The 27,151-nt window shown below is 44.9% G+C and overlaps 1 protein-coding gene across 1 annotated transcript in view; it reads right to left on the bottom strand.

Annotated features, from left to right (window-relative positions):
• Positions 1–966: 966 nt before the first annotated feature.
• The window catches only part of LOC140205474 (transient receptor potential cation channel subfamily M member 4-like), a 133,663-nt gene continuing 107,478 nt past the window's right edge, over positions 967–27,151 (bottom strand). Inside the window, exons 18-26 of the mRNA XM_072273082.1 lie at positions 24,168–24,286; positions 23,455–23,587; positions 21,405–21,579; positions 18,650–18,818; positions 13,569–13,750; positions 8,837–8,969; positions 6,862–6,934; positions 5,051–5,144; positions 967–1,110 (exon numbers count right to left, since the gene is read on the bottom strand). Of these exons, the coding sequence (XP_072129183.1) occupies positions 1,079–1,110; positions 5,051–5,144; positions 6,862–6,934; positions 8,837–8,969; positions 13,569–13,750; positions 18,650–18,818; positions 21,405–21,579; positions 23,455–23,587; positions 24,168–24,286 (1,110 nt within the window). The 3' untranslated portion in view covers positions 967–1,078. The remainder of the gene's footprint in view (positions 1,111–5,050; positions 5,145–6,861; positions 6,935–8,836; positions 8,970–13,568; positions 13,751–18,649; positions 18,819–21,404; positions 21,580–23,454; positions 23,588–24,167; positions 24,287–27,151) is intronic.

Raw genomic sequence — 27,151 nt, 5'->3', positions numbered from 1 at the left:
AGAACTTATCTCGAGTTCATTCCTGGCTGTGGTGGGAGCTATCTTTGTTTATAGGCTCTAGCTCTATGTCAACCACATGTAGTAAGATGCTCTCCACACCTACATTCGTGGAGTCATACAGCACAGAAACAGGCCCTTCAGCCCATTCATACCGATCCCATTTTCCAGCATGTTATGACTGTGCTTGCCTCCACCATCTTCTCAGGAAGTGAGTACTTGGAAATATATTCAAACCTCCAGTGCGAATCCCAAAAGCCTTCCCCAGGATAAAACCCAAACTGTTCAGTCTTCCTAGTCAGAATTGGCAATACAACGCCATTGCACCCATGTGCTGGGACTAACTTTGAATGGATTTATTCATATTCTGACAGGGTTCTGAGTGCATGGGCAAAGGAGCAGACTGAGCAGGGAAACCAGAACTTTATTAAGCTTGCTGTTGGCTTAGACTGTCACTTAGTCAATGTGCTCAGATCAATGTACCAAAATTTACAGAGCTCTCCAAGCTTACAATGCAGGTTACCAATACCCAATTTAGCAGAGAACAAGCTCCCATAATGCCATTGAATTTAAAGGTCTGACGCACACACTGTAAATACATTTGTTCTTACAAATGGCAGAACTAGTTTCCTCTCTTCTCTCCACTTATATTTCTTTCTTATCAGTCTTTTGATGCCATTCGTTACAACACCTACCAGATCGAGTGATTTTTGTGTATTTCCTGATTTATAGACAAAATCGACTTAAGAAGGGAAACCACCTTCTACCTGGGTGGGCCTGTGGGAGCACGGGATACCCTGCTCGCTTTGTATACTTTATCCTTTTGCCACTCGGATTCGGAATAATCCCTACTGCTCTGCGTTCTCCTTACACAAAAAACATGATGAAAACCGAGCAGCAGTTGCCATTGTGTCCGTCTTTACGGGACGAGAAATATAACAGACATCAGCTCCAGGCTTCGGCCCACTGGATCCAAGTACAGCCTTTGTTGATAGGGTGTAGGTCAGGATCTTGGCTTGTACAGTGCATCTTCATCCAGGACGTGATTAATACTGGTGAAGCAGTTCTCTCTTTCTGGTAATTATGGCTTTGAGTCCATTTTATGTGCTGAATCTGTTGAGAGAGATAATCAGTATAACTAAAGATCAATACGGCAAGAGCTGTTGAACCAAAGAAATTAGGTAGAGTTAAGAGGTAGTTAATATCGGTTAACATCCTGTAGTTCCTATGAGTTCAATAACACGAGAGATTCTGTAGATGCTGGAAATCTAGAACAACACATACATAAGACACTGGAGGACCTCAGCAAGTCAGGAAGCATCCATAGAGGAGAATAAACAGTCAGGATTTCGGGCCAAGGCCCTTCATCAGGGACCACACATCAAGTGTTTATTCTCCTCCCTAGTTGCTGCTAACTTGCTGGATTCCACCAGCATTTAGTGTGTGTTGCCCTATGAGTTCACTGTGATTAAACTCATCAGAAGGAAGTCTGATCATCATTGTGAAATGTGGGTACCACCTTCAATGTACAATGCAATGTGTAGACCACCTGCTCCTAGGTAGACCACCTCACCTTCAATAAGACCCTTCCCTTGGTAAAACCACTCCTGCCTTAGTCTCCAAGGATAACCTCTTTTCCCTGTTCATACAGTACTGTTCAAAAGTCTTAGGCACATATATATAGTTAGGGTGTCTAAGACTTTTGTACAGTACTGTAGTAAGATTATGTATTGCACTGTACTGCGCTACAAAAAAATCATGACATATGATAAATCTGATTCTGATATGGGTCTCTATTGTGGACTGAGAGTGGGAAGGGGGCAGGGAGAGGGAAATCATGGTTGGGAAAAGGGGAAGGGAGAGTGGAGGGAGTGGGAAATACCAGAGAGACATTCTGTAATGATAAATAAACCGATTAAGAACAAAGAACATAGAAAACCCACAGCACAATACAGGCCCTTCAGCCAACAAAGCTGTGCCGAATATGTCCTTACCTTAGAACTACTTAGGCTTACCCATAGCCCTCTATTTTCCTAAGCTCCATGTACCTATCCAGGAGTCTTTTAAAAGACCCTATCATATCCGCCTCCACCACCACCGCTGGCAGCCCATTCCACGCACTCACCACTCTCTGCGGAAAAAACTTACCCCTGACATCTCCTCTGTACCTATTCCAAGCACCTTAAGACTATGCCCTTTCATGCTAGCCATTTCAACCCTGGGAAAAAGCCTCTGACTATCCACATAATCAATGCCTCTCATTATCTTGCACACCTCTATCAGGTCACCTCTCATCCTCAGTCGCTCCAAGATGAAAAGGCCGATTTCACTCAACCTATTCTCATAAGGCACGCTGCCCAATCCAGGCAACATCCTTGTAAATCTCCTCTGCACCCTTTCTATGGTTTCCATGTCCTTCCAGTAGTGAGGCGACCAGAATTGAGCACAGTACTCCGTGGTGTCTGACCAGGGTCCTATATAGCTGCAACATTACCTCTCAGCTCCTAAACTCAACTCCATGATTGATGAAGGCCAATGCACCATATGCCTTCTTAACCACAGAGTCAATCTGCACAGCAGCTTTGAGTGTCCTATGGACTCAAACCCCAAGATCTCTCTGATCCTCCACACTGCCAAGAGTCTTACCATTAATGCTATATTCTGCCATCATATTTGACCTACCAGAATGAACCGCCTCACATTTATCTGGGTTGAACTCCATCTGCCACTCTCAGCCCAGTTTTGCATCCTATCAGTGTCCCGCTGTAACCTCTGACAACCCTCCACCCTATCCACAACACCCCCAACCTTTGTGTCATCAGCAAAAGATTGTTCAGAATCAAATGGCCATGCCTGGAGTTGCAGTGCTGGGTATGTATGCTCCTGTGTTACCACCCCCACCCCACCCCAGCATTCCTTCTCTGCCACCTGTTTGTCATCTATGTCAATGATCTGGATGTTAACATGGTTAACTAGATCAGCAAATTTGTGGATGACACCAATATTGGGGATGTAGTGGACAGCGAGGAAAGCTCTCGAGGCTTGCAGAGGGATTTGCATCAGCTAGAAAAATGGGCTGAGAAACGGCAGATGGGATTTAATGCAGACAAGTATGAGGTTTTGCACTTTGACAAGACCAGCCAGGGTAGGTCTTACACAGTGAACGGTAGGGCACTGAGGGGTGTGATAGAATAAAGGGATCTCTGAATACAGGTCTGCAATTCATTGAAAGTGGCGTCACAGGTAGATAGGGTTGTAAAGAAAGCTTTTGGCACATTGGCCTTCATACATTGACTTACGAAGGTACTGAGTACAGGAGGTGGGATTTTATGTTGAAGTTGTACATGACATTGGTGAGGCCTAATCATTGGTGAGGTATTGTGAGCAGTTTTGGTCACATACCTACAGGAGAGATGTAAACAAGGTTGAAAGAGTGCAGAGAAAATTCACAAGGATGTTGCTGGGTCTGGAGTACCTGAGTTACAAGGAAAGATTGAAAAGGTTAGGACGGTATTCCCTAGAATGTAGAAGATTGAGAGGAGATTTTATAGAGGTATACAAAATTATGAGGAGTATAGATAGGGTAAATGCAAGCAGGCTTTTTCCACTAAGGTTGGGTGGAACTTGAGGGTATGGTTTAGGGGAGAAAGGTGAAAAGTTTAAGGGGAACATGATGGGAAACTTCTTCACACAGAGGGTTGTGAGAGTGTGGAATGAGCTGCCAGCACAAATGGTGCATGTGAGCTCAATTTCAATGCTTAAGGGAAGCTTGGATAGGTACATGGATGGTAGGGATATGGAGGGCGATTGTCCCAGTGCAGGTCGATGGGAGTAGGCAGTTTAAACAGTGGGCATGGACTAGATGGGCTGAAGGGCCTGTTTCTGTGCTATACTTTTCTAGAACTCTTTGACCCTGTCTCACACCCCTCCCACGACACTCCACCCTTACTCAGTACTGAGTAAGAGTCTAGTTGTAGTGTATATATGTAGCTAAGACTTTTGCACACTACTGTAGATCAGCCACCTATAGGTGGATCACCCACATGGATGGACTTCCTTCCCACAGCAAACAATGTGGACAATTTCATCAATGGGTAGGTCACATTTGTGTGGCTGGACTATCTCCCCTGATATAGACTAGCTCCTAACGAGTAACCTACTACCCTTTCCTTGGGTAGGTCATCTCATTGTGGGTAGATCACCCCTCTGTTAAAGGAGATCTCCCAGCGGGTAGTCCACCTCCAGATACTTTCTGCACTTCTCCCTTGGGTAAAACATCTTTCCTTTCATTCTGTGTAGGGTGGTTGTGACACCCACTCCAGATGACGACGACCTCTAACCTGGAAGTATTCCTCCTGCTATTGTCACATGTCTGTCCACTGTACCAGAAGTGATAGTCCAGCCACAAAAATGTGACCTGCCCATTGATGCGACTATCCCCATCATGTGGTTTTCTGCTAAAGGAGAGGAAACCCATCCTTGTGGCTGATATATCCTGGTTTTTATACCAATTGCAATGCTTTGACATTTGACTGGATTAGTTTTGATCTCCTCTGTGTCTCCAAGACTTTAATATATAAAAATAAGATTAAGGAAAAACTGCCATCTTATTTTCAATGTGTCCACTGCCTTTTATGCTTTATCTGCAGTAGATATGTTAAAACAGAGTGGCCCACTGGTCTATTTAAGAATTCACTATGCTGTAGGATCCACTATGCTCTCTCATCCTTCTATCAGCTACAGTTAACCTGGCCCCACTCCAGTTTTTGACCCCTTTGCTAAAGGAAATGGGCCACTCCTTATGTAATAATTGTCAGCAGGTTGTAATTTTATACTGCTAAATTAAGTCTCCTCTCATCCATGACTTTTCTGAAGTAAAGAACCCCAGGCTGTCCAATATTTCCTCATTTTCCATCCTGGTAAACCTCATCTGCACCTCCTCTGGTCACATCTCTTTTGCAATGTGATGCCAGGAACTGTGGTTGAACTCTTGCATGCAGTGTCCCCATCTAACTCAGGTAGGATCAGGTGGGAAGAGGTGTGAATTCTGTACCTGTAAATGTGGGTGGAGCCTTGGCATTCTTTACAAGGTCACTTTGCATTAAGGATTCCACTAACCACGTTAAGGCTTCACTGCAGTAATCCACCTGCAAACACAACATGCATTTAGGTAGCGCCGTTAATTTAGTAAAACATACCTACAGCCTCCCGATATCCCAAAGGGCTTTACAGGCAATGAAGTAATATTGATGTAAAGTCACTATTGAAATGTAGTGTAGAGCAACCAAATTGTGCACAGGAAATTCTCACAAACAATATTAAGATAATTTTAGTGTTTTTAGTATTATTGGTGGAGGGCTAATTATTGACCGAGACTTTGGGAGACACTTCTACACTCCAAGATGGTATCATGAGGTCTCTCACACCAATCCTCGGCAGTCTGACCTCCTTCCACCCTTCTCCGGATTCCTCACCAACATGTAACCCTGCGAGGGAACTCTGGGGAACTGGAGCATTGTCCTTATTTATGGTGGTTGCTGGGAATTGGAAGACCCACTAGAAACCTTCCAGGAAAGACAAGATTGGAATATTGGGCATCTGTACCTTTTTCAGTAAGTTTGGTGTTAAATTTAAAGATAACACAAAATTAGGTGTAATACGATAGCATAGTGGTTAGCATAGCACTATTACAACAACAACCAGGGTTCGGCTCTGCTGCTGTCTGTAAGCAATTTGTATGTTCTCCCCATGACTGCGTGGGTTTCCTCTGTGTGCTCCAGTTTCCTCCCAAGTTCCAGCAATGTTCATAGGTCACACGGGTGTCACGGCTCGATGGGCCAGAAGAGCCTGTTACCATGCTGTGTTTCTAAATAAACTAAATAAATGAGTAAACAAGACCCTCACAGAAGTGAGCCCCATCACCACTGCAGTCTCCTCGAAATCAGTAAGGTCAAGCAGCATCAATGTAGGGCATGAACAAGCAGGTTTGAGGGGACTGCAGTGTAATATTGAGAGAGTAAATGCAACTGATTTCAGCTGGGAGGAATTGAACTAAGGCTCCATTTCATCTCCTCAGGAGACAAAGAAACGCTGGGGCCTCACGGACAATGACTAAAGGTGAAAACCAATGCATGAGGATTGGTGTTCCTTGCAGGTTTATGAGAACATAGTATTGTGTTTGCTTTTCTTTCAAAGGGGAAGATGTTTTATTATGTGTAGGTAATAAAAACTTCAGTTCCCAGTGAACAATGCGAGGGGTTCAGCCGGAACCGGAAGCTACAAAGGTGACGGAGTTGAGCAGCAGTTTAGTAATAAAATATTCTGATGTAAACCCACGCCAGGATTGTCTTTATTAAGAATAAATATAACAATATTTATGTCTTGTGTGATGTACCTATGTATATACTGTATATAACACACACACATACATGTATAATTATAAACAATGTACAGACACACCACAAGTATGCATAACATACACACACACATACACAAACACATGCACGTATACAAAACATAGACACACACACATAATCATATGCAGATGGCCACACAAATGCCCTCTAAAATTCTCACACCCATGACACTAACACGTGTGTGCATACCACTCCTGTGTGCACAGACATGTGCTTACAGAGATAAACTTGAAAAATGGGGAGTGAATTTCCATTTTCCTTGGGAAGTAACTGTTGGTGATGATGCTGTACACAGGAACATTTGCAGATTTCCCGTCGGGTCAGTTCACAGTTCAGCAAGTGGAGGAGCTCAGCACCCTCAGGCGGCTTTGCTAGAGTTGGAATGCTGGGTGCCTCGGTGTGACCGCTGACTGTGTTGTTTGGTCACAGTTTGTGACACCAACCTTACCTGTTTTTCAACAACTCTCAGGCGCCTGTCATGCTCTCTGATGTTGGCTATACAATTCAGAACGCTGTCCACCCTGGAAGACAAGAGGAGACACCACATTAACTGGGGACTCCAAGGTCTCCCCATAGACCTGCTTCACTGAGATGTATAGATGTCTCTCCAACATTCCACCCCTTTCTGCCTGCTCTGGCAATTCCAGCTTTCATGTTCCATATTGCCTATCCTGTTGAATGGGATAGTGATTGGTTTTTCCTGGGCTAACAGCCAGAATTCTGAATGGTTAGCATCCAGGGATGTGTTCAAAACACACCCAGGTAGGTGCAGTTGAGGGGAGCGCTCTGGGATTTTATTCCTCTGGCTCTTCAGATAAGTGTGAGCTGTTGCAACTTGGAAAGTCAAATCAAGATAGGGCGTTCACAGTTGGACTTTGGGGAGTGTTGTAGAACAAACGGACCAAGGAGTTTAAGCAATCTTCCTGGGCACCATGGTAGTATAGTAGTTAGCGTGATGCTATTACAGTTCGGGGCATTGGATTTCAGAGTTCAATTCTGGTGTCTTCTGGAAGCAAGTTTGTAAGCTCCTTCCTGTGGGTACATGGGTTTCCTCTGAGTGTTCTGGTTTCCTCCCACAGTCCAAAGACATTGTAAATTGCCATGTGATTAAGCTAGGGTTAAATTGGTGGGCTGTTGGGTGGTACACCTCGAAGAGACAGAAGGACTTGTTCAGCACTTTATCTCTAAATAAATTAAAATATAATATAGTTCTCTGAAAGTAGAGTTACAAGTAGACAGGGTGTTGAGGAAAATCTTTTGTACACTGGTCAGAATATTAAAGTTTGGTGCTTCTGATGTGTTTGTACAAGATGTTGGTGATGCCATACGTGGAGAATTTGGTTTAGTTTTGGTCACCTTGCTATTGGAAAGATGTCATTAAGCTGGAAAGAGTGCCAAGAAAATTTACAAGGATGTTACCAGGATTCATGGGAGAGATTGGACAGGCTAGGACCTTTTCCTTGGAGTAAAAGGGACAGAGCGATGATCTTATAGAGACATATAAAATCATGAGGGGCATAGATAGCATGAACGGACTCTGTCTTTTTCCCAGGACTGTGAAATCAGGTACTAAAGTGTTTAAGATGAGAGGGGAGAAATTTATAAGGAACGACTTAAGGGGCAACTTTATTTTTTTTACATAGAAGGTACCCTGTGTGTGGAATTAACTGCCAGAGGAAGTGGTTGAAACAGGTACAATAAGAACATTTGAAATACACTTGGACAGGTACATGAATAGGACAGGTTATGGGCCAAATGTGGGCATATGTGGACTAGCATATGTGGGCATATTGGGCTAGCATATGTGGGCATATTGGGTTGGCATATGTGGGCATATTGGGTTGGCATATGTGGGCATATTGGGTTGGCATGAATCAGTAAGCCAAAGGGTCTGTCTCTGTGGTCTATCACTCTGTCATCCTTCTACAGAAAACATGTCTTTCTATTTATCTATCTCAGCCCTTTAAGGTTCTCCTCAGCCTCCTCAGTTCCAAAGAAAATGACCACAAGCTGTCCAATCTTTCCTCTAAACTAGTTTTTTAGTCCTGGGACTCCTTGTAAATCTCTTCAGTACCCTCACTGGTCCAGTCATATCTCTTCTATAACAGAATGACCAGACTGTACTTAGTGCTCAGTCTGTGATCTAACTGCTGTTGTAGACAATTCCTGTTTGGTGCAGTTGCCATGTTCTGCTAGTTGGTATGAAAGTTATTGGTCTTAAATCTGAGATTAACGTCTTTTTGCTAACTGAAGTGATATTGGGAAAGGCTGCTCTATGAAGCAAGAGCACAGATTATTCACAACGCCACGGGAGAGTTGAACATGATAAAAGGATTGAAGAGCTTCCTCCTGCGGCTGTTCCTGTTTTCGAGGCTGCCTGATTATGTTCCCTGAAATGAGAACAGAGACGAGTGTGTCCTTACTTCTGCACCGTTCTCTTCAGCAGCTCCATGTTGCTCTCTCTCTTGGCCCTGTTGCGGCACACGAGATAATTCTCTTTCTGCACTGCCTCCCACGTCATCAGCTTGCTGGTCACCGACTCCGGGAAGTTCATCACTGCAATGCAAAGGAGACTGTCAGTCCTCTTGATGCAAGCGCTGGAACAGCAGCAGATGAGGACGAAACGTCCAGTCAAGTGGTTAGGCCTGGAGTTCCATGCTTCTCCTGGAGTCACTGAGAATTTAAGGTTAAGTTCCTGGTCACTTCTGTGAACAACAGACAGGGAAATGTCAGCCATTGTGTGGTAAACCAGAGGGTTTTTTCTCAGTTTCTATCCTTTTGTCGATTGATAGAGTTCTACATAAACAGGCCGTTCACCCATTGAATTCATGTCAACAGGCAACGGGTAGGTTTGCTAGAGCTGCTCAGGAGGCTTTGAACTAATTTGTCAGGAGGATGGGAGCCGAGTGATAGTGCTGAGGAAGGGGTAGTTGGCTTGCAAACATAGGCAGTGTGTAGTGAGACTGTTAGCAAGTAGAGGCTGATGATAGAGCAAATTGCAATCAATGAGTTGCAATTTAAAAGGCAAACAAAATTGAAAAGGGTGAATATAGGACTGAAGGTGATATATTTGAATGCAGGCAGTATATGGAATAAGGTAGATGAGCTTGTACCACTGTTACAGATTTTAGGCATCACTGAATCATGGCTGAAAAAAGATTATAGCTGGGAGCTTAATGTCCAAGGATACATGTTGTATTGAAAGGACAGGCAGGAAGGCAGGTGGGTTGGCTCTGTTGATAAAAAATGAAATTGAATTATTAGAAAGAAGGGATATAGAGTCGGAAGGTGTAGAATTGTTATGGGTAGAGCTAAGAAAGCGCAAGGGTAAAACGACCCTGATGGGAGGTTTATACAGACCCTCAAACAATAGTAAAGATATGGTCTATAAATTACAATGGGAGATAGAAAATGCATGTCAAAAGGGCAAAGTTATGATAGTCTTGGGAGATTTCAATATGCAGGTAGATTGGAAAAATCATGATGGTGCTGACTTCAAAGATGGGGCACTTCTAGAATGCCTATGAGATGGCTTTTTAGAGCAGCTCGTAGTTGAGCCCATTGGGGGATCAGCTATTCTGATGTTGTGCAATGAACCAGAATTGATCAGACAGCTCAAGGTAAAGGAACCCTTAGGGGTAAGTATTCACAATATGTTACAATTCATCCAGCGATTTAAGGAGAGGCTGAAGTCAGATGTATTAGTATTACAGTGGAATAAAGGGAATTACAGAGGCAAGAGAGAGGAGCTGGCCAAAATTGATTGGAAGGGAACACTGGCAGGGATGACAGCAGAGCAACAATGGCTGGAATTTCTGGAAGCAATTCAGAAGGCACAGGATATATACATCCCAAAGAGGAAGAAGCATTCTAAAGCCAGGATGATACAACCATGGCTAACAAGGGAAGTCAAAGCCAACATAAAAGCCAAGGAGAGACCGTATAATAGAGCAAAAATTAGTGGAAGTTAGAGGACTGGGAAGCTTTTAAAAATCAACAGAAGGCAACTAAGAAAGTCATAAAGAAGGAAAAGATTGAATATGAAAGTAAGCTAGCCAATAATATTAAACAGGATACCAAAAGTTTCTTCAAATATATAAAGTATAAAAAAGAGGCAACAGTAGATAACGGACCACTGGAAAATGACGCTGGGGAGGTGGTAATGGAGGACAAGGAAATGGCAAATGAACTAAATAAGTATTTTGCATCAAGTTTCAATGTGGAAGACACTAGCAGTATGTCTGAAGTTTGAGGGGGTTAAGGGTCAGTAGTGTATGAAGTTATCACTACGAGGGAGAAGTTTCTTGGGTAACCGAAAAGTCTGAAAGTAGATAAGTCACTTGGACCAGATGGTCCTCACCCCAGGATTCTGAAGAAGACTGAAGAGATTGAAGAGGCATTGGTAATGATCTTTTAAGAACCAATAAATTCCAGAGGACTGGAAAATTGCAAATGTCACTCCACTCCCAAGAAGGAAGAGAGGCAGAAGAAAGGAAATTATAGGCCAGTTAGTCTGACCTCAGTGGTTGTGAGGATGTTGGAGTTGATTGTTAAGGATGTGGTTTTAGAGTACTTGTAAGCACATGATAAAAAAGCCATAGTCAGCATGGTTTCTTTAAGGGAAAATCTTCCCTCACAAATATATTGGAATTAATTGAAGAAATAATGAGCAGGATAGATAACGGAGAATTGGTGGATGTTTTGGATTTTCAGAAGGCCTTTGACAAGGTGCCTCACATGACACTGCTTTACAAGTTAAGAGCCCATTGTATTACGTGAAAGGTACTAGCATAGATATAGCATTGGCTGATTGGCAGGAGGCAAAGAGAAGGGAATAATGAGAGCCTTTTCTGGTTGGCTGCCAATGACTAGTGGTGTTCCTCAGGAGTCTGTGTTGGGATTGCTTATATGTCAATGATCTGGATGATGGAATTGGTGACTTTGTGGCCAAGTTGCGGACGATGCAAGCATAGGTTGAGGAGCAGGTGGTGCTCAGGAAGCAGAAAGGCTACAGAAGGACTTAGACAGATTAGGACAATGGACAAAGAATTGACAGATGTCATAGAGTGTTAGGAAGTGTATGGTCATGCACTTTGGTTGACGAATATAAGTGTAGACTATTTTCTTTACAAAAATCTGGGGTGCAAAGGTGACTTGGGAGTCCTCATATAGGATTCCCTAAAGGTTAATTTGCAGGTTGCGAAGAAGGCAAATGGGATGTTAGTGTTCATTTTGAGAGGACTAGGATATAAAAGCAATGATGTAATGTTGAGGTTTTATAAAGCACTAGTGAGACCCAACTTAGAAGATTGTGAACAGTTCCACAAATTCACACTCTCCGGCTAAAGAAATTCCTCCTTATCTGTTCTAGAAGGATGCCTCTCTATTCTCAGGCTGTATCCACTGTATTTAGACTCTCCCAGCATAAGAAACATCCTCTCCACATCCACTCTATTTCACCATTTGATAGGTTTCAATGAGGTCACCCCTCATTCTTCTGAACTCTAGTGAACACGGGCCCAGAGCCATCAGATACCCTCACACGACAAACCGTTCAATCCTGGAATTATTTTTGTTAACCTCCTTTGAACCCTCTCCAGTTTCAGCACATCCCTTCTAAGGCAAGGGGCCCAAAGCTGCCCTACTCAATATGTTTCAAAAGAGATTTCACCCCCCTCCACACTTATTTTTCTAAACTCCATCAACAACGGGGCAAGAGCCATCAAATGTTCAAATATTCACCCTCTCATTCCCAGGATCATTCTTGTGAACCTCCTCTGGGCCCTCTCCAATGCCAGCACATCCTTTCCTAGATAAGGGCCCCAAATATGCTCACAGGCTAATTGATGTTGAATTTGTTGTCCATGGAGAACAATCTAACTCAGGGGTCCCCAACCTTTTCTGCACCACAGACCAATTTAATATTGACAATATTCTTGCAGACTGGCCGACCGGGGGGGGCGTGGGGGGTGGGGGTGGTGGTTGTTCAAGTAGGGTTAAACTCACCTCAGCATGTCTTTTACAGTTCGGGTTGCCAACTTTCTCACTCCCAAATAAGGGACAAAAGTAGCAGTCAAATCCCGAGACACTTGTGTTTACCCCAGGAAAAACTACCGTGACCATGAAGTCTTGTGTGGGCACCTGTGTGCACATATGTTCCGTGCGCATGTGATGTGTGCATGCGCGTACGTGCCACTTTTTCCCCACAAATCGGTTTTGCCTTCATCACCCCGACTATACTGTACATACATTATTTCTACTTTATCTCAGCTGTGTATTTATCATATCATTCCTGCTTTTACTATATGTTAGTGTTATTTATTTTCGGTTTTATGTGTTATTTGGTAGGTTATTTTTTGGGTCTGGGAACGCTCAAAAGTTTTTCCCATATAAATTAATGGTAATTGCTTCTTCACTTCACGCCATTTCAGCACGAAAGGTTTCATAGGAACGCTCTACCTTAACGGGGGAAATATGGGACAAACCAATTTAACCCAATGTACGGGATGTCCCGGCTAATACGGGGCAGTTGGTAACCCTATGTTCAAGTTCAACAGTGTGTGACAGGGAATGAGGAAAGGTGCAGCTGACTCATATTGTTTCCTCACGGCCCGGTAGCACATGCTTTGCAGCCCGGTACCGGTCCGCAGCCCAGTGGTTGGGGACCGCTGATCTAACTGGCTGCATCACTGTTTGGTTTGGGGATGGGGTGGGGCCACTGCACAGGATCGAAATAAGCTGAAGAAAGTTGTAAACTCAGCCAGCTCGATCATGGGCACCAGCCTCCCCAGCATCCAGGACTTCTTCAAGGAGTGATGCCTCAAAAAGGTGGCATCCATCATTAAGGATGCCCATCACCCAGGACATGCCCTCTTCTCATTACTACCATCAGGGAGGAGGTACAGAAGCCTGAAGGCACACACTCAACGAGTCAGGAATAGCTTCTTCCCCTCTGCCGTCAGATTCCTGAGTGGACATTGAATCCATGAACACTATCTCACTACTTTTTTTTGCACTGCTTATTTAATTTATCTTTTTAAATATATATACTTAATTTACAGTTTTTATTATTATATATTGTAATGTACTGTTGCAGCTAACAAATTTCACGACGTATGCCAGTGATATCAAATCTGATTCTGAATAGTGCCTCACCAAAGACCTTGCTCTTCACTGATGGGACTCTTCTGATATTCCTCTTGATGAAAATGTTGAGGTGACTGAAGATAATGAAGGGCGGGGGCAATGCAGGCCGCTTGTGGTATTCCACAATCAGCTTGTAGCGTTGGAACTTCCAATAGATGTCACTGTTCTCCTGAACTTTATTGAAGGTGTAACTGGAAGGAGCAATGAAGAGGAGGGTGAGGCACAGACTGCACAAAACATCGGCCACTAATTTCAAGCTCTACTTCCAGCTGCAATCTTTCAGTGATAACCAAAAAATAAATGAAAAATTCCATCTTCTGAATAAAATTTAGGCTAATTGATGCTGAATTTGTTGTCTTCAGTATTTGTAATTTCAACCAGAGAAGAGGAACACACACAAAATGCTACAGGAACTTAGCAGCTCAGGCAGCATCTATGAATGGGAATGAACAGTCAATGTTTCAGGCTGAGACCCTTTATCAGCACTGGAAAGGAAGGGGGCAGAAGCCAGAATTGGAAGGAGGCAGGAAGGAAGGAGTACAAGCTGGCAGGTGATAGGTGAGAGCAGGTGAGGGGGAAGGTGGGTGGCTGTGGGAGTGGGGATGAATTAAGAAGCTGGAAGGTGACAGGTAGAAAAGGCTAAAGAAGAAGGAATCTGAAAGGAGAAGACTGTGCACCATGGAAAGAAGGGAAGAGGGAGGAGAGGAACCCGAGGGAGATGATGAAGAGCGGAGCCAGAAATTGAATAAAAAGAGAGAGAAGTTGGTGGGGAAGAAATTAGAGAATTCAATGTTCATTCCATCAAGTCAGACATAATCTGAGCTGTTGCTTCTCAAACCTGAGTGTGACAGCATTGTGACCATTGAGGAGACCATGTTGGAAAGGAAATGGAAAAGATGTTCTTTTACACAGACTGAGATAATCTACCTGTAGTGATTTACAGAGAAATAAACTGGTATGTGATCTGCAAGGAGACAGGGAAACAGAAACATAGAACACAGAAAAGAACATAGAAAATCTATAGCATATTACAGGCCCTTCAGCCCACAATGCAGTGCCGACCATGTAACTTACTCTAGAAGATGCCTAGAATTACCCTACTACATAGCACTCCATTTTACTAAGCTCCATGTACCTACCTAAGAGTCTCTTTAAATACCTATTGTATCCAACTCTACCACCTTTGCTGGCAGCCCATTCCACACACTCACCACGCTCTGCATAAAAAACTTACCCCTGACATCTCATAGAACACAGGACATAGAATAGTACAGCACAGTACAGGCCCTTCAGCCCACAATGCTGTGCCGATCCTCAAACCCTGCCTCCCATATAACCTCCCACCTTAAATTCCTCCATATACCTATCTAGTAGTCTCTTAAATTTCCCTAGTGTATCTGCCTCCACCACTGACTCAGGCAGTGCATTCCATGCACCAACCACTCTCTGAGTAAAAAACCTTCCTCTAATATCCCCCTTGAACTTCCCACCCCTTACCTAAAAGCCATGTCCTCTTGTATTGAGCAGTGGTGCCCTGGGGAAGAGGCGCTGGCTATCCACTCTATCTATTCCTCTTAATATCTTGTATACCTCTATCGTTTCTCCTCTCATCCTCCTTCTCTCCAAAGAGTAAAGCCCTAGCTCCCTTAATCTCTGATCATAATGCATACTCTCTAAACCAGGCAGCATCCTGGCAAATCTCCTCTGTACCCTTTCCAATGCTTCCACATCCTTCCTATAGTGAGATGACCAGAACTGGACACAGTACTCCAAGTGTGGCCGAACCAGAGTTTTATAGAGCTGCATCATTACCTCGCAACTCTTAAACTCTATCCCTCGACTTATGAAAGCTAACACCCCATAAGCTTTCTTAACTACCCTGTCTACCTGTGAGGCAATTTTCAGGGATCTGTGGACATGTAACCCCAGATCCCTCTGCTCCTCCACACTACCAAGTATCCTGCCATTTACTTTGTACCTACTTTGTATCTCCTCTGTACCTACCTCCAAGCACCTTAAAACTATGCCCTCTCATGTTAGCCATTTCAGCACGGAGAAAAAGCCTCTGACTATCCACACAATCAATGCCTCTCATCATCTTATACACCTCTATCAGGTCACCTCTCATCCTCTGTCACTCCAAGGAGAAAAGGCCAAGTTCACTCAACCTATTCTCATAAGGCAGACTCACTGTCATGGTTGGGATCGGGTTCCCTTTAAATTTACTTTGTTTGTGTTACAATCCAGACCGTTGACTTCTTATTTCCCTTTAATTCCCTGTTTTCCCATGTCCCCCGGGCTTGTTGATTAAGGACAATTTAGTCTCAACTGAACTGGCAGTTTATAATTCTCCGGCTTTCAGCCGTTCTCCGCGAGAGCGTTAATGAAGTCACCAAAGCTAGTGAGAGCCAAAGTCATCTTGCTGGAGCCAGCTAAGTTTCTTACTGGAGCAAGCCAAGTCTCCTCCCAAAGCAAGTGCCAGCAAGCCGCCTTCCCTTGCCAGAGCGGATTTGTCAAAGTTAACCCACTGGGGTGAGTCAAGAGCTCACCGCTGCTTGGAGCAAACTTGTGTCCAGATAAAGAACTGTCTATCATTGTGTTGGGAACTGTCTCGTCATGTTCAGCATTCTGTGTATGAGTCCCAGCCCTACGTCCTGTTCCCAAGGAGGGGTCCCGGCTCTGTGTTCTGCGTATGAGTCCCAGCCCTACGTCCTGTTCCCAAGGAGGGGTCCCGTCTCTGTGTTCTGTGTATGAGTCCCAGCCCTACGTCCTGTTCCCAAGGAGGGGTCCCAGCTGTGTGTTCTGTGTATGAGTCCCAGCCCTACGTCCTGTTCCCAAGGAGGGGTCCTGGCTCTGTGTTCTGTATATGAGTCCCAGCCCTACGTCCTGTTCCCAAGGAGGGGTCCCGGCTCTGTGTTCTGTGTATGAGTCCCAGCCCTACGTCCTGTTCCCAAGGAGGGGTCCTGGCTCTGTGTTCTGTATATGAGTCCTGGCCCTACGTCCTGTTCCCAAGGAGGGGTCCCGGCTCTGTGTTCTGTATATGAGTCCCAGCCCTACGTCCTGTTCCCAAGGAGGGGTCCCGGCTCTGTGTTCTGTGTATGAGTCCCAGCCCTACGTCCTGTTCCCAAGGAGGGGTCCCGTCTCTGTGTTCTGTGTATGAGTCCCAGTCCTACGTCCTGTTCCCAAGGAGGGGTCCCGGCTCTGTGTTCTGTGTATGAGTCTCAGCCTTACGTCCTGTTCCCAAGGAGGGTTCCTGGCTCTGTGTTCTGTATATGAGTCCTGGCCCTACGTCCTGTTCCCAAGGAGGGGTCCCGGCTCTGTGTTCTGTGTAAGAGTCCTGGCTCCATCCTGTGTCCAAGGAGGAGCCCTGGCTCAGTGTTTCTTGTCCTCAACTCCACAGGGTAGGCCTGGCCGTCTGCCACTACCCTGAGTTAGGATCTGTCTCTTCGTGTCCAAGTCCAAGTCCAGGTTTCGTGGATCAAGTCCAAGCTCTGAGATTCAAGTATCCAGTCCAAACTCCAAGGTTCAAGTATCAAGTCCATGTCTGGGTCCCGGGTTCCAAGTTCCAGTTCCAAGTCCAAGTCCAAGTCCAAGTCAAAGTTTTGTGTTCTCGTCCTGTGCAGGAGCTCCTCGTCCAGTCCTGTTGCCTTTCCACATCTTGTCCTCGCCTTGATCCAGAGTCCGACCCGAGTCAAGACCCAGGTTCCGGGACCCTGTCCAGTCTCTGGCTCGGAGTCCTTGTCCAGGTTCCAAGTTCCTAGTTCCTCGTCCAGGTCCTGCTTTCCTAGTCTAGTTCTAGCCCAGGCCCTGTATCCTAGCCTCGTCCAGGGCCTGTGTCTTGCCCAGCATCATTTCTTCCCCACTTCCCTGCTTTCTTAACACACTTAGTCCTGTTCCTAGTCCATTACACTTATTCCCACTTCCACTTTGCTCTCTCCTTGATTTCTCTCTGTTCTATCCTTGAGTCATAGCTTTCCTTGTAATTATTAATAAACTCTATTTAGTTAACCCTACAAGACATGTTTCTGTCCTGAACTGAACACAGTACTGCAAGTGGGGTCTAACCAAGGTCTTATATCGCTGTAACATTACCTTACGGTTCTTGAACTCAAATCCCTGGTTGATGAAGGCCAGCACACCATATGCATCCTTAACAACACTGTCAACCTGCATGGCAGCTTTGAGTGTCCTATCGACATGAACCCCAAGATCTTGCTGATCCTCCACACTGCCAAGAGTCTTACCATTAATATTGTATTCTGTCTTCAAATTTGACCTACCAAAATCACATTTATCTGGCACCATCTGCCACTTCTCAGCCCAGTTCTGCATCCTAGCGATGTCCTCTGATAACCCTCCAAACTATCCACAATACCCCCAACTTTCTTATCATCAGCAAACTTACTAACCCGCCCTCTACTTCCTCATCCAGGTCATTTATAAAAATCGCAAAGAGGAGGGGTCCCAGAACAGAACAGATCGCTGTGGAACACCACTATTCACTGACCTCCATGCAGAATATGAACTAACCACAACCACCCTTTGTCTTCTGTGGTCAAGCTACTTCTGGATCCACAAAGCAAGGTGTTCTTGGATCCCATGCCTCCTTACTTTCTGAATGAGGCTGGCATGGGGAATCCTATCAGATGCCTTAATGAAATCCATGCACACTACATCCACTGCTCTACCTCATCAATGTGTTTTGTTACATCCTCAAAGAATTCAATCAGGCTCGTAAGGGACAACCTGTCCTTGACAAAGCCATGCTGACTATCCCTAATCAGATTAGGTCTCTCCAAATGCTCATAAATACTGCCTCTCAGGATCTTCTCCCACAACTTGCCCACCATCTGGCTTATAATTTCCTGGCTTATCTCTACTCCCTTTCTTGAACAAGGAAACAACATTTGCAACCTTCCAATCCTCTGATACTTCTCCCATCCCTATTGATGATACAAAGATTATTGCCAGGGGCTCAGTAAGCTCCTCCCTCATGATGGAGTTACTCTATAAAGAGCAGGCACTGATACGATGGGTCAAATAGCCTCCCCTGTGAGTCTAATTGATGAGTGCTTAGCTGACCCTGTTACCTGAACATGGCGATTAGCAGGTTGACCAGCAGAATGTTGGCCACCAGCAGGAAGATGGTCAGTAGCAGAATGACCAGCCAGTTGGCGTATGTGTTGGTGCAGGGGGGCAGATCCTCCATGAAGATGGCAACCGGGTCGTCCGTGCAGTTGGAGTTTGAGATCTGAGCAGCTAACAGAAACAGACAAGGACAGAGCATTTAGATAGCACCTTTTACATCACTCCAAATCGTTTTTGCAGCCAATGAAAGCTGTTTGAATCACAGCCATAACTATAATGTGGGCAGCACAGCAAGATCCAACAGCCAGCAACCTGACAACAATCCGATGATCTGATCCCATGTTAATTGGAGGATAGATGTTGGCTAAGACACCAGGAAATCTCCCCAGAGTAGGTGAATAGGATCTTCTGCCCCTTGCAGAGAAAACAGATGGGCTCTGGTTTAATTTGTTTCTGGTTCCATCAGCACAGATCGCAGAACACTTTGATTGATGGTGTGAGTATCGAATCCTCTGAGACACAGAATGATTAGGATTCGGTATATAGGATCAGAGAGAGTCCATTCAGCCCTGAGACTGTTCTGTCCGTCAAAAATTAGCTTTATTTGTTGTTGGACTCAGCTGGTGGCGTAGTGGCATCAGTGTCGGACTTCGGGACGAAAGGTCCCGAGTTCGAATCCAGCCGGCTCCCCTGCACGCTTTCCATCCGTGCTGGGTTATGAGCTGGTGATCTCTGTGGAAACTCACCCGGCAGAAGGCAATGGCAAACCACTGCTGTAACTTGCCTCGTAAGCGGTTCCCCACTATGTCAGAGAGGCGTGGAAATCGTCCGCTAACCTGAGAAACTCCGGATGCGACATACCTTTCCTTTTCCTTTATTTGTTGTATATACAGTACATTGAAACCTGTGCTGTTTCGCGTTAGCGACCTATACAGTCCAAAGGTTTGCTGTGGACAGCCGGCAAGTGTAACCATGTTTTCAGCATCAACATCGCATGCCTACAACTTACTAACTCTAAGCTGTACATCTGTGGAATGTGGGAGGAAACCGAGCACCCGGAGGAAACCCACACTGTCACAGGGAAAACGTATAAACTCCTACTGACAATGGTGGAAATCAAGTCAAGTCAAGTTTATTGCCATTTAACTATATACATGTATATAATGTATATAGAAATGAGACAACGCTTCTCTGAACCAGGGTGTAAGGCACAGTAACACACACAACACACTATAACTTACGAAGTTAAGGATAAAATCTACAGATGATTCACACATAAAAAACAAACCAAAGTGCATTAATATTAAATATTGTAAAGTACAGAACAGACTAACCAGTGACACTTTGAATGCGATGTGGCAGGGAGCTCAGAAGCCTAATGGCCTTGGGGAAGAAACTGTTCCCCAGCCTGACTGATCTTGTTTTTATGCCCTGATCAGTGACCGCTGGTGCTGTAAAGCCTTGCGCTACTTTGCCACACTCATGGCTTCAACTTCCCATTGTCCCACGTTCTTCAGACCCTTTACTTAACCAACTAGTATGTTCGAATTCTTCATTTGACCACCAGTTTCCTTGGTTAAGAACGTTCTAGAATTTCTCACTGTCTTCCATGCCATAAAGATCTTTCTGGCATCACCCCATCCATCAGCACAAATTTCAGGGCAACATCCCTCACATCTCCAACCCCCACCCCCACCAGTCCTGCAACCTAACCCCCATTATCAGTATCTTCCATCTGCCCTGCCAAGTTCTTCAGTCATCTGAAATCCTTCCCAAATGGGAGACTTATCCATGAAACCCATCCTCACACCCCACTCCAATGTCATTAGGGTCATTCTACACTACACTCAATTCTGGCCTACACAGAGTAAGATAAAGATTTATAAGTATTGGCCAGACTGTGAGCAGTGTAGGGACCCTTATCTAAGAAAGAAATGTGCTGGCACTGGACAGGTTCCAGAATAATCTCAGGAATGAAAGATTTAATATGTGAGGAGCCTTTGATGGATCTGGGCATTTACGATTCTGGATTTTAGAAGAATGAGGAGGGATCCCATTGAAACTTGCCAAATATTGAAAGGCCTAGATAGAGTAGATGTGGAGAGGATGCTTCCTATAGTGAGAGGGTCTAGGACCAGAGGACACAGCCTCAGAATAGAAGGACTTCCCTTTAGAACAGAGATGAGGAGGAATTTCTTTAGCCAGAGCCAATATGCAATTCATTGCCACAGATGGTTTTGGAGGCCAAGTCATTGGGTATACTTGAAGTGCAGATTAATAGATTCTTGATTAAAAAGGGTATCACAGATTACAGGGAGAAGGAAGGATCATGGGTTGTGAGAGATAATAGATCAGCCATGATCAAATGGTGGAGCAGACCTGAAAGGAAGAATGGCCTAATTCTGCTCCAATATCTTTTATTCTCATAAGTGGGTTGCCCAGTTAAGGCAGAGATGAGGAGGAAGTTCTTAGCTCAGAGAGTGACCTGTGGACATGGAGACATTGAATATATTCAGGGTCAACGCAGACTTTAGGGAGGAAGGGGTTATGGGGAACAGATAGAAAATGGCACTGAGGTCAATAATCCAATTGGCTGAGCTGCTATTGAATGGCAGGGGTAGGCTGGAGAGGCCAAGAGACCAATGAGGCAGATGCACAGACAGACAGACAGACAGACAGACACACACACACATACACACACGCACGCACGCACGTCCTTGCATGGGTAGATTCATTTAGTGGAAGAGCTGATCTCACCATCGAGCTCGTTGAGTGGGATCTGGCCGAAGATCTGGAGGTAGGGTCTGTAGAAGACCCTGCGGAAGATCCAACTGATCCTGGTCTCTGTGTGGTGTAGCAGTCCCTGAGTGGCCACTCCGTAGGCCATGAGCCAGACACCCAGGAAGAACAGGAAGAAGAAGACATCCTTGATCTAGAGGGGATATGGCAGATTGTTATGAGTACTGGGCATGTGTCCCAGCTTTCCCAATCCCTCACTGTTCCAACAAACATTCTGATAGAACAACTCAGCACAAGGAACATGCATCTGCTGGAAATCACACCCGCCCCCCCCCCCACAGATGGTGCTTAACCTTCTGAGTTTATCCAGATTCCAACATCTACTGAGCCCTGTGTCCTCTCATCTGTAACCCAAACCCATCCAATATACCACTTTAAAGCGGTCTTCTCTATCGCTGAAACCCTGCAATATTAGATACAGGTGTTGTCTCACATGTTTCTAGTGTCATAATTTTCTTACAATGAAAGAGACTCTTTGGCCCTTGATGTCCATTCTGGATTTCAGAGCAATCCTATTAGACCCATTCCCTCTTTACTCTCCTGTAACTGTCCTCTCTCCCTTGTTTTCCCACCTTCCATTTGCACTAATGGGTTGTTTACAGTGGTCACTGAACCTTTTTATGGGATGTGGGAAGATGCTGGAGCACCCTGGGGAAGCCACATGGCAACAGTGGGAACGTGTGAATGCCATACCGTACCTGAGGTCAGGACTGAACCTGGATCGGGGGAACTGAGAGGCAGCAGCACTGACTACTGTGCTGCCAAGCTCTGCCCAGAACTATCTTTCCATCCTTGTTATAATCTCTAGTGTATTTAATATTTCAGTAATGTAATATTTGAGTAATATTGTAAATATACGGTTTGATTAAACGTTGTTTGCTTACACAATTTGTATGGGTTATATGTAAGAAGTATGTGAATGATATGCCACTATGTCATATGTGAGTGCTTCACTAAAAGTTAAACTAAGAGTAGACCTGTATCCCCCAGCTCCTGTGTTTTTCTTTCAATCAGTTTCAGAAACACAAAACATAACAGTAATACCTGTAACAAACTATTACTCTTGAGTACCCCCTGTGCAACACTAATATATCCCATCCACTCCCTGTGTAATGTGGATACATCTCCTCCTACGTCATGGTAACACAGATACACACACTCTCCTCCCTTTGAGATGCAAAGGGACTGGGGAGTCCTTGTGCAGGATTCCCTAAAGGTTAATTTGCAGATTGAGTCTGTGGTGAGGAAGACAAATGAGATGTTAGCATTTATTTCAAGAGGTCTAGAATATAAAAGCAAGGATGTAATGCTGAGACTTTATAAAGCACTAGCAATGTCTCAGTTGGAGTATTCTGAGCAGTTTTGGGCCCCGTATCTTAGAAATGATGAGCTGACACTGGAGAGGATTCAAAGGAGGTTCGTGAAAATAATTTCCACGATTGAATGGCTTGTCATATGAAGAACATTTGATGGCTCTGGGCCTGTATTCTCTGGAATTCAGAAGAATGAGGGGTAACCTCATTGAATGGTGAAAGGCCTTCATAGAGTGGATGTGGAAAGGAATATTTCCTATTGTGGGAGAATCTAAGACCAGAGGACACAACCTCAGAATAGAGCGGTGTCCTTTTAGAATGGAGATGAGGAGGAATTTCTTCAGCGAGAGAGTGGTGAATCTGTGGAATTTGTTGCCACGGGCAGCTGTGGAGGTCAAGTCTTTATGTATATTTAAGCTAGAGGTTGTTAGATTCTTGATTGGTCAGGGCATGAAGGGATACGGGGAGAAAGCAGGAGCGTGGGGCTGAGAGTGAAAATGGATCAGCCATGATGAAATGGTGGAGCAGACTTGATGGGCCAAATGGCCTAATTCTGCTCCTATGTCTTATGATCTTATAACACTGATATTGTATGCACCTTTCTCTTCCCTCCCAGAAACACTGATATTCCTCCTCCCCCACCTGCTCCATGATCCTCCTGCCCCCTCAGGTCTTCCCACAGCCTTCGCACTCACCATTTTCCCCACAATGATGATTTTCGGTCCCAGCTGTTTGTGAACGGCGAAGATATGGACCAGGCGGAAACAGAAGACCATGAAGTCCAGGCAGAGGACCACCCGACCTGTTTCGTACCACCCCCTGAACATCCTGTAACAGGAGAAGGCAAAATTCAGAGACTGCCCCTCACTGGCAATGCCAGAATGTTCAGTGGTCAAACATTGAGGACCCATGCTGATCCTATGGCTGCCTAACAGAGCCAGTTTCAGCCTGACAGCAGTAGGCAGAGAGAAAAGGGTGAGGAGGGAAGAGAGAGATGCACGGGAGGGAGAGATGATGGAGGGAGAAGGTTGTGGAGAAATGGGGGGAGAGGATTGGGGAGAGATGGAAGAAGAGAGGTTGGATTGCAAAGGGACAAAGAGAGTGGGCAAAGAGAGTGAGAGAATGAGAGTCAAGGGGGTGAGGGAGGGAGTAGCAAAGGTTGGAATGGAGTCTGAGTAAGAGGATGAGGGAAAGAGAGGATGGAGGGTGGAAAAGGAGAGTGGCGTTTGGAGAGAGGGTGGGGACGAGTGGGAGAGCAGGTAGATAGGTAGGTGGGATGCAGATGGGGAAGGAGGGTCGAGATAGAAAGGACACGTAGAGGGAGAGGGAAGAACGAGAGAGGTGAGGAGTGGAGGGATGGAGGGTAGAGGGACACTGGGGGTCAACAACCAACAACACGACGACTAACCTTGCAGAGACCCCAACCATGAAGAGGCCAATGGCTAGCACATCACAAATGTTCCACATGTCCTGGAAGTACAGCTTCACCTTCCTCTGCACGGGGATGTCCATGCTGACAAAGAATGTCTAGGCAGAGAGTACAGGCTTCAGTGCCAGAATATTACCCCAAAACACTGCAGACAGTCAGCCCCTGAACTGGGCAGAGGTTTAACAGCTGATTATACTAGCGAGTTTGGAGTCACATACAGGCAGACAGGGCAACTCACTCTCTCTGACTTTTCTGTTTACTATTTACTTATTGCTGTGCTAAAACAATCACCTGATTACACTTCAAATAAACCCTGACAAAGGGTCTCAGCCTGAAACATTGACTGTTTATTAATTTCCATATATAATACCTGACCTACTGAGTTCTTCCAGTATTTTAAGACCATAAGATCATGGGACATAGGAGCAGAATTAGGTCATTCGGCCCATTGAGTCTGCTCTGCCATTCCATCATGGCTGATCTATTTCTCTCTCAACCCTATTCTCCTGCCTCTGCCCTGTAGCCTTTCAAGCCCTGACTAATCAAGAACCTATTAACCTCCGCCTTAAATACACCCAATAACTTGGCCTCCGGAGCCACCTGAGGAAATGAATTCCACAGATTCACCACCCTCTGGCTAAAGAAATTTCTCACCCCCGTTCTAAAGTGACATCCTTCTATCCCGAGGCTGTGCCTTCTGGTCCCAGACACCCCTACCATAGGAAACATCCTTTCCACATCCACTCTACCTAAGCTTTTTGTGTGTGTTGCTCTGGATTTCCAGCATCTCCAGAAACTTGTTCTTAAAGTTTAAAAAAGTAGCCTTACTTGTCACATGTACATCAAAATATACAATGAGATATGTTGTTTGCTTAGATAACCAACACCATCGGAATATCTGCTGGGGGCAGCCTGCAGGTATCACCACACTTCTGACATCACCATAACATACCCACACCTTACTTACTAACCTTAAATGGACATCTTTGGAATGTGTGAGGAATCCTACTTCATCTCTTATGAAGTGGGACATTCTGAAACAGTGAAAGACGCTATCTAAATGTGGGTCCTGCTGAATTAGAACTTCTGTCTTTAGTGACGGTGACACTTTCAAACATTCAATGCCAGTTCACCAGCCCTGCTATAACTACAAGACTATGTGAATAGTACAAAATAGAGGAATAATGAGGTGGTATTCATGGGTTGATGGACCGTCCAGTAATCTAATGTCAGAGGAGAAGAAACCGTTTCTGAGTCGTTGAGTGTGGGTGTTCACCAGTCCTGCTCCTCAACACCTTGCTGAATGTCTAGACGTGTGGCATAATGGAAGTTCTCTTTGAGTGCTGGATAGGGTACATTTGGGAGGATGCCTTCTCCAGCTGAGGGATCAACGTCTCAGACTAGAAGACAGAGATCAGGAGAAATTTCTTCACTCAGAGATCGGGGAAGCTGAAATTCTCTGCTCTGAAGAAATGTGATGATTTAGCCACTGACTTCGGAGGTCAGTAGAATTCTGGATGTACAGGGAATGAAAGGATATGGGAATAATGAGGTTGAGTTTATTAGGAGTTGTTATGTCACTGATTATTTTTACACAGTTTTACAAGAATATTAAACAAATCTCTACAAATGTACAGTGGGGAGCATTCTGCTTGGAGGCTCCAACGCACAAGATCAAAAGAGGGCTGTAGACTCAGCTAGCTCCACTAGCGAGGACACCTTCAACTGGCAGTGCCTCAAGAGGGAGGCACCCATCACCAAAGACCCTCACCCTCTGTGACATACCCTCTCCTCAGTACTGCTTCAGAGAGGAGGTGCAGGAGTCTGAACCCACACTCAACCACTCAGAAACAGTTTCTTCCCCTCTGACATCAGATTTATGAATGGTCCATGAACCTGTGAACTCTAGCTCATGGTTTCTTTATTTTCCATTATTTATTTTGTCTCCTATCTATGGCAATTTTGTGTTTTTGCACTGTACTGCTACAAAACAAATTTTGTGTCATATAAGTTGATAATAAATCTGATTCTGTGTTTGATTTTGACTAGTCATGATCTAGACAAGTAGCTCAATGTCTCTACTCCCCTCCTGGTCCTCAGTCGTCTTTGTGACTGATCCATTACCGTGAATGTTGTTTTCTTATTTTGTCCCACCACCTGCGAATCTTTCTCATGTCCATAATTGTATTAGCTTTGAATGCACCTATGTGGCATAGTCTGGAATTCACTGTAAATAGTTTCCAAAAGGAAGCTGGCAAGGAATAATTTGCAGCGCTCAGGGGAAAAGATGTGCTGGCGTTGGAGAGGGTCACGAGAATGATCCTGTAAATGAAAGGGTTAACATACTGTGGCGAGCATTTGGTCCATAATGACAGATGAGGAAGCTCATTAAACTCAATAACAGTTTTATTGTTATAAACACAAAACAGACCAGGCACCATGACCCAGAGAAAAGAACCACTCAGTCTTATACAGATGGGGGAGGTGCCCATCAGGGTGACCCACAAATACTCAACTGTATAACCCAAGCCAAAACGCAACAATAAGTGAACTGGAACTCCCCACCATAATCCTACAGAAGCATTTTAACACAAGAACAGACCATTCCCCCCCTCCCCCGAGCATCACAATATGAAGAGTGTTTAATGGCTCTGGGCCTGTGCTTGCTAGAGTTTATAAAAATGGGAGGAAGGGAGGAATCTTATCAAAACCCATCGAATGTTGAAAGGTCTAGATAGAGTGGACATGGAAAGGATGCTTCCAGAAGTTTAGAACCAGAAGACACAGCCCCAGAATACAAGGAACAGGAGGAATTTCTGTAGCCAGAGCGGTGAATCTGTGGAACTTGTTTCCACAGGCGGCTCAGGAGACCAAGGCATTGGGCATATTTAAAGCAGAGATTGATAGGTTTTAGAGTAGTAAGGTGTCAAAGGTTAAGGGGAGAAGACAGGGCAATGAGCCAT

The sequence above is a fragment of the Mobula birostris genome, chromosome 11 (genome assembly GCF_030028105.1).
Source record: "Mobula birostris isolate sMobBir1 chromosome 11, sMobBir1.hap1, whole genome shotgun sequence".
Taxonomy (NCBI): Eukaryota; Metazoa; Chordata; class Chondrichthyes; order Myliobatiformes; family Myliobatidae; genus Mobula; species Mobula birostris.
The sequence above is the reverse complement of the archived record's forward strand: the minus strand, read 5'-3'. Positions and strand labels throughout refer to the sequence as shown.